Raw genomic sequence first — 7,278 nt, 5'->3', positions numbered from 1 at the left:
TGGGCTGGTGTCTTGGGTTCTATAAGAGAGCAAGCTGAGCAAGCCAGGGGAAGCAAGCCAGTAAGAAACATCCCTCAGGGGCTGGGGATTTAGCTCAGCGGTAGAGCACTTGCCTAGCAAGCGCAAGGCCCTGGGTTCGGTCCCCAGCTCCGAGAAAAAAAAAACAAACAACAAAAAAAAAAAAAAAAAAAAAAAAACATCCCTCCATGGCCTCTGCATCAGCTTCCTGACCTGTTTGAGTTCCAGTCCTGACTTCCTTTGATGATGAACAGCAATGTGGAAGTGTGAGCTGAATAAAGCTTTTTCTCCTCAACTTGCTTCTTGGTCATGATGTTTGTGTAGGAATAGAAACCCTGACTAAGGCAAATTGGTACCAGCATAGTGGGGTATTCCTGTGACAACCTGACGGTGTTTCGGGGAGGACTGTGGAACTTTGGGCTAGAAGAGCCATTGGATGTTAAGAGCTCTGTGGGATTTTCTGTAGGAGTTTGGAAGATAATGTTGAGAACAGTGCAGAAGATGGAGGCCTGGCTTGTGAAATTTCAGAGGGAAGATTAAAGACTCTTGTCAGGCCCATGTTGTTCTGATTGTGATGATTCTGTGGTTTTGGTTAGCTGGGGTTGAAGAATCAGCTGTGATTAACAAGATACCAGAACTCCTAAAGCAAACCTTTGTGTTACTGGAACTATTGATGCTGGCTGGAGCTAAGAAATTAGCAGTGATTAAGAAGAGACCAACACCATTGAGGTGAAATCATCTGGGAAGTGTTTTCTGAGAGCACAAAGAGGCTGCGTTCCAGAGATAGCCAAGGTTGTACCTCAGGCTGCAGTGGACTTGGTAATGTGTAAGAGTCACCCAGGTGGCACTGGTTTTGAAGGCATGAAGGGGTCATGAAGAACAGCTGAGGCTTGGCACTGTGAGAGGCCATGGAAGGCCATTCGTGAGGGTGCAGCCTCAGTGTCAGTTGAAGGGCCAGGACTGAAGGGGTCATGCAAAGGAGTTGAGACTTGGCACCATGAAGAGAGCCTGTGACAGGCTGTTGGTGAAGCCTAGCTGCAGCAGAAGACAGCAGTGTTTTGGAGACGTCAGTACCATGAGATGACCACCAAGATCAGCAGCAGCAGTGGCATCTGGAGCCTAAAACAAGGTGTGTGCTACAAAGGGCAGAGCTGGAGAAGTGACCCAAGCCCTTGGAGGAGGCCAAAAGATCATGAGTGGATCCCAGACATTGGACAATTAGAGTTTGATTTCACTTTTGACTGTGCCCTGATATTTTCCCCTCTTGAAGTAAGAAAGTATTTTAGTGGAGCCCACAGTTGAGACTTTGAACTGTAAGAAGACTTTGAATTCTAAGAGATTGGATATTTTAAAAGGATTGAAAATTTAATATGTAACAATTTGTAAAGACTGGGACTTTTAAATGTTATTTAGATCTTAGGGATGAAAAAGAAAATAAGGGTTGAGGCCTAATAGTGATGTGTTTGTGTGTCAAGTTGACAAGGGGTCAGTTCTTGATCATGATGTTTTGTGCAGGAATAGAAACCCTAAGACTCCTGGGGAGAAGGGAATCTCAGAATAGCCCCTCAGGACCCCCCTTTTCCGAGCAGTCTTTAAGGTTATATTAAGCCCTTCACCCTCATTACCCCATCTCTAAATGGTATCCCAAGAAATGGTGCCTGTTCCTCTTAGCTGACCTCGGACACAGCACCCTTTGTTCCAGCCCTTCCCTCACAGCCAGGCTCAAGCCTGGATTAGCCTTATCCAAGGGAAGTCAGGAGCCCCTCCTGGAATGTGGTGGAGGCGGGGGATGAGGCAGGGTGGGCACAAGAGTACACTGAAGTGACTTGACAGGCTGGGTCTCTCCAGGGAACTACTGTGCCCCCAGCCCCAAATTATGACCCCTTCCCCAAGGCAGGGTTTTTATGCCCCATTGGGAGCCAGGGAGAGAAGGGGTGTGTGTGTCTCCTTGTCCCACTGTGTCAGCCCTGCTGACTCAAGGTCACTTGGGCCCAGTTCCCTTCCTGGTCAAAGCTTCTTAGCAGGGGTGGAATGAGGGGACTCTAAGCCCCAGGCTTGAGGAAGGAGTTGTCAACAGGAGTGCAGCCACCAGAGTCAAGGCTGTTGGACACTCTCAGAGCTAGAGGCTGCCCCTCCCGAAGGCCTCAGGAGATGTGAGGTTCAACCCTAAATCCAGAGTCAGGTCCAGGTGAGTGTGTGGTGAGGGCTGACAGGGACCAGCTCTTGTTCAGTCATGTGGTGGGTGGGTGGGGTGGGCAGCAAGGAAAGTCAGAACCTGGACCTGGAGGAGGGCAGAGTCCTAGGTGTTCCTGGGAAGAGGTTTAGGGCTTACACCCTCCCCACCTGTGGGGGACGCAGTAAGATGTGGAATCCCCCTGCCCAGGGATGGAGGCCCTATGTTGGGAACAGCTGGGGCTCAGGTCTCTCTCTCAGAGGTCCCTGCAAGGTTCCCACCTCCCTCGTGGGGTTGAGACCCCACCCTCCAATCCCCCCAAGGTTTCAGGCTGGAGTACAAAGGCCATTCTACTAGTGTAGAAACTGAGGCTCAGCCAGAAGAGAGGACTTGTCCAAGTTACAGGGCAAACTCCGTCCAGAACTGGTTTCAAAATGGATGAAAGCAGGCTGGGGCAAAGCAACTATTCCCCCGTTGTTTTAATCACAAGTTATCCCTGGTCTTAGGAAACATTAGGAACAAGAGGTAGCACACTTGGGGTCCAGAATAGCTGCTGGGCTCTGGCACTCACTACATACACCTCTGCTCCTGCTGTCACTAGGTCCCCAGAGGAGAGGAGCCCTGGTGAGGAAACCTCAAAGTCAAGTCTCCATTCAGCCTTCACAGGCCTTTGCAGGAAGGTCAGAAGACTTGGGGTGACCTTCCTACCTTGCTGGCTCTATGAACCTGAAAAGGTTCAGTGGGTGTCTCAGGCTGTTCCTCTTTCTCAATCCGTTCCCCTACAGCACCTACCACTGCCTTTTGTCCCCCTCTTCCCCAGCAGAAGCAGAGGCAATGGGTGCTGGCGGCCCGCGGCGGGGTGCTGGTCCTCCAGATGGTGGCTGGGGCTGGGTGGTACTGGGCGCCTGCTTCGTGATCACTGGCTTCGCCTATGGCTTCCCTAAGGCTGTGAGCGTCTTCTTCCGAGAGCTCAAGCGCGACTTCGGGGCAGGTTACAGTGACACAGCCTGGGTGTCTTCCATCATGCTGGCTATGCTCTACGGCACGGGTCAGCACTCCCCCCAGACCCCTGGGTCCATCATGGGGTTGGGAAGCTAAAGTCTAGAGAGGTACCCCCATTCCCCTGGCTAGCTTGTGGAAGGAAGCCCCAGCCCTAGGAAAGAGTGGGTAGTGCACATCGACCAAAATGGAGCCACACTCCTTTTGCGGCCCTGGGGGGGCTGGGGGATCCATCCCTGCCAACAGACCCACACTGAACTATATTACCCTGGAGAAGCATTCCAGGTCCCTATGGCCTTAATGCTGAAGTTTGGTGGTTGAGTGGATGGGAGCCTTCAAGAGGTTGGTAGCCTGGGGACACCCAGAGAATGGAGTAGACGCCATTCTTCCTACTTTGGTTGTGTGTTCTCAAGAGGGGCAAGGGATGAGTCGCCACAACACAGCCCAACACACACACACACACACACACAAAGAGGACACCACCCTGTTTGACTAGACAAGCTGTGTGACCTCAACCAAACGCTGTCCTCTGTTTCTGAAGGGGATGAGGGGGAATAACTACTTCAAGGTCTTTCAGGCCTCAGAAGTACAAGGCCTGGCGCATTTTCTGGAGGGGAGATTGGTCCAATCAGGATGGTGACTCTGAGCTGCCCACAGGCCCCTTGTCCAGCATCCTCGTGACGCGCTTTGGCTGTCGCCCAGTGATGCTGGCTGGTGGACTGCTGGCTTCAGCGGGCATGATTCTGGCTTCCTTTGCCTCGCGCCTCCTGGAGCTGTACCTGACGGCTGGGGTACTCACAGGTGAGGGTACCCAGGGTTCTCCACTGCAGGGGTGTGGGTGCAGGTTGGGGGTCCCTGCTGTTAAGTGCCCAGTTTCCCACAAAGGGACGACCCCCGAGTCGCCTGGCTCAGCATCCGGGGCTCGGGCCCATCCTCCTTGTCGGGGTGAGGGGCCCAGCCCGGAATAGCAGCTGGGACTAGGAGGGGCACCCCAGCCACGTCGCCTCGCCCGCAGGCCTGGGCCTGGCTCTCAACTTCCAGCCGTCGCTCATCATGCTGGGGCTCTACTTCGAGCGGCGACGGCCCCTGGCCAACGGGCTGGCAGCAGCAGGCAGCCCGGTGTTTCTGTCCACGCTGTCGCCTCTCGGCCAGCTGCTGGGGGAGCGCTTTGGCTGGCGCGGCGGCTTCCTGCTGTTTGGCGGTCTCCTGCTGCACTGTTGCGCCTGTGGGGCTGTCATGCGTCCGCCCCCTGGACCCCAGCCGCGCCCAGACCCTGCGCCCCCCGGTGGCCGGGCTCGCCACAGGCAGCTGCTGGACTTGGCAGTGTGCACTGACCGCACTTTCATGGTATACATGGTTACCAAGTTCCTGATGGCGCTCGGGCTCTTTGTGCCGGCTATCCTGCTGGTGAACTACGCCAAGGACGCGGGTGTGCCTGATGCCGAGGCCGCCTTCTTGTTGTCTATCGTGGGCTTTGTGGACATCGTGGCACGGCCAGCGTGTGGTGCTTTGGCGGGTCTGGGGCGACTGAGACCCCACGTCCCCTATCTCTTCAGCCTGGCCTTGTTGGCCAATGGGCTCACGGACCTGATTAGCGCTCGTGCGCGCTCCTACGGCACCCTTGTGGCTTTCTGCATCGCCTTCGGCCTCTCCTATGGCATGGTGGGCGCGCTGCAATTTGAGGTGCTCATGGCGACCGTGGGTGCGCCCCGCTTCCCTAGTGCCTTGGGCCTAGTGCTGCTCGTGGAGGCCGTGGCTGTGCTCATAGGACCGCCTTCTGCCGGTGCGCACCTTAGGAGAGGTGGCAAAGCCTGGTACCTGGGACTTATTAAGTGGATTGGAAACCTTTTAGATAACTCCCAAGAACGAAGGGTTAAGGAAGGGCCCCTTGCTGGAAAGCCTGGTTGGTGAACTTCCTCCATAGCTCCTCCTCCAACCAGGCACCACCCACAGTGGGAGTGGATGGAAAAGCCAGAGGTCTCAACGCACACTAACAGCAGTCTAGACAGCCCTTGGTCATGTCCTTCTCAAGCAGCACGAAGTCCTTATTTATGAGAGGTGGGGCCTGGGAGGGGGTTAGATTCGGAAGCTTAGCCTGAGTTGTAGTCCCAGAGCTAGAGTGACAGGGCATATGGGTCACTAGTAAGCCCCATCAAAATAGTGTAGCGGACCTTGACAGGTTTTGACAGCCCACTTCTCTAGGCCGCCTGGTGGATGCTCTGAAGAACTATGAGATCATCTTCTACCTTGCTGGTTCTGAGGTGGTCTTGGCAGGAGTCTTCATGGCAGTTACCACATACTGCTGCCAGCGCTGCTCTAAGGACATCCCACCAGGTCCATCTGCTGAGGGAGGAACCAGCGACACAGAGGACGTGGAGGCTGAGAGGGACTCTGAGCCAATGCCTGCCAGCACTGAAGAGCCTGGCAGCCTGGAAGCTCTGGAGGTGCTGAGCCCCAGGGCTGGGTCCCCAGAACCAGAGGAGGAGGCAGTGCCTGACCTGAGTCACGAGTCTGTAGGTGGCCATGAGGCACATGGCCAAAACGCTTGAAAATGTGGCTTCCTCTCTGAGGGCCTGGTACGTGGGGAACCAGCCTGGGGTGGTCCCTTGGGCACCCAATCTGTTAGGCCCTGTTCACAGTGAAGCTGCTGGGGGCTGCCAGGAGCACACGTTGATAAAAGCCCCCTAAAAGATATATTCTGTTCCTGTGCCACCTCGACCGGGCTTAGACCCCTTGAGTCAGGGGACGGGTAAGAGTCTGAAGGGTCTCCCAAGACTCCCTGAGCTTCAGCAGGAACTGGGGGTGGGGGTCCCAGGCAGAATTACCAGGAGCAGATGCTTCGTGTTAAAGCACATCTGGCTGCTGTGTGCATGAGAAGCACAGCGTCCATGGGCATGGTCAGCAGCAGAGGCTTCAGAGTCAACTCCAGACAGCATGGGAGCTGGGTGGTCAGCAGGTAAATCTGGAGGCTCTCAAGGTGTGCATGTCCCCTCACTGCCCTGAGCAGTCACCCCTCTAGAGAATATAGTGAGCCCTATAGTGAGCCAGGATCAAGAGCCCTCTCTGTTGGTCAGAACACGGTTGTGGGCAGCCTGCTCTCCACCCCAGGGATTCTCAGAGATTCTGCTTTGGCCACCCAAGTGCCAGCATCCGCTACCACACCTAACACTTGCACTTTGACCCATGTGGTGAAACTCCTCTCACTATCCTATCTAGCTAGGGGACCTCAGCAGAGTCCCTCTCACAAATGGCCCTTCCCAGCTACCGGTCCCAGTTGGGCCTCATTTTCTATCCAAGTGGCAGGAAGGTTTGGGGAATCCAGCCAATGACAATGGCTCCCCAACTCCAGAAGGGACAGCGTCATGTCTGAGCACTTAACAGTACTTACGAGCCCTATTGTGATCTCTTTATGTTACCTTATTGACTCTAACCACCTAACGAGGTAGAATTTATCCATGCTTTAGGCAGGCCAACTGACATACAAGTAGGGTAGAAATCCACCCAGGGTTACACAGGGATCACTACTGGGTCCCAAGCTTACCCACTGGATGACCCTTGGATCCTTTCTTCAGGCGTGCAGCCCAAAACTACAAGCAAAGGAGCATTTCCATTTGGGACCCTGCCACCTCACATATTCCTTGCCCCTGTGTGGTCTCAAGATGGCCATCCCCTGTCCTAAGGGGCACTTCAGAGTAGGACTGCAGTATGTGCTACACACACACACAGCCAGGCAGACAAAACAAAAATGTCTGTCAACATCTCCCTTGCACCCCTGGGCTCCCCAGCCAGCCCCGTATGACCCAGACCAGTATCTGTTCTGCCTCCTTGCCCAAAGGCTTATTGTAAAACCAGAACAGGGAAGGGTTGAGAGTGCTTGATGACACTGGAAGGTCACAGTCAAGGTTTCAGGACCCAGACTCAAGCTGCAGCTCCCACTGTTCTCACAATGTCTGGTTCTGAGCAGGATGCTGCCCCGAGCCTCTGGACCCCAGAGCTGCTCCTATAGGCACTGCTAGAGGTGAGTGATGGACACAGAGGGAATTGCCTAAGCTTTGTGTCCCATCCTCCTGCATGACCCAGGAGGCAGC

The 7,278-nt window shown here is 54.7% G+C and overlaps 1 protein-coding gene across 3 annotated transcripts; it reads left to right on the top strand.

Moving 5' to 3' along the window:
- Window positions 1-2,088: 2,088 nt before the first annotated feature.
- On the top strand, window positions 2,089-5,884 carry Slc16a8 (solute carrier family 16 member 8). 3 transcript variants are annotated; one of them, NM_031744.2, is made up of 6 exons: window positions 2,089-2,206; window positions 2,793-2,871; window positions 3,012-3,239; window positions 3,848-3,991; window positions 4,206-4,973; window positions 5,393-5,884. In NM_031744.2, exons 3-6 carry the CDS (start codon window positions 3,026-3,028, stop codon window positions 5,737-5,739), a joined length of 1,473 nt encoding a protein of 490 aa, NP_113932.2. In that variant the 5' UTR covers window positions 2,089-2,206; window positions 2,793-2,871; window positions 3,012-3,025; the 3' UTR covers window positions 5,740-5,884. The 3 variants fall into 3 exon arrangements, with proteins under 3 accessions (NP_113932.2, XP_017450591.2, XP_063120296.1); XM_017595102.2 differs by lacking the exons at window positions 2,089-2,206; window positions 2,793-2,871 and having other exon boundaries at window positions 3,011-3,239; XM_063264226.1 differs by lacking the exons at window positions 2,089-2,206; window positions 2,793-2,871; window positions 4,206-4,973 and having other exon boundaries at window positions 3,071-3,239.
- Window positions 5,885-7,278: the final 1,394 nt, after the last annotated feature.

The sequence above is a fragment of the Rattus norvegicus genome, chromosome 7 (assembly GCF_036323735.1).
Source record: "Rattus norvegicus strain BN/NHsdMcwi chromosome 7, GRCr8, whole genome shotgun sequence".
NCBI lineage: Eukaryota > Metazoa > Chordata > Mammalia > Rodentia > Muridae > Rattus > Rattus norvegicus.
Note: the sequence above shows the minus strand (reverse complement) of the source record. Positions and strands in the feature narration are given on the sequence as shown.

Excerpts from the sequence above, each read along its gene's own strand:
- Slc16a8 (NM_031744.2), top strand. The coding sequence starts at position 3,026 with ATGGGTGCTGGCGGCCCGCGGCGGGGTGCTGGTCCTCCAGATGGTGGC. Across the intron at positions 3,992-4,205 it reads GACGGCTGGGGTACTCACAG|GCCTGGGCCTGGCTCTCAAC; the intron begins GTGAGGGTACCC and ends CCTCGCCCGCAG. Across the intron at positions 4,974-5,392 it reads CATAGGACCGCCTTCTGCCG|GCCGCCTGGTGGATGCTCTG; the intron begins GTGCGCACCTTA and ends CCACTTCTCTAG.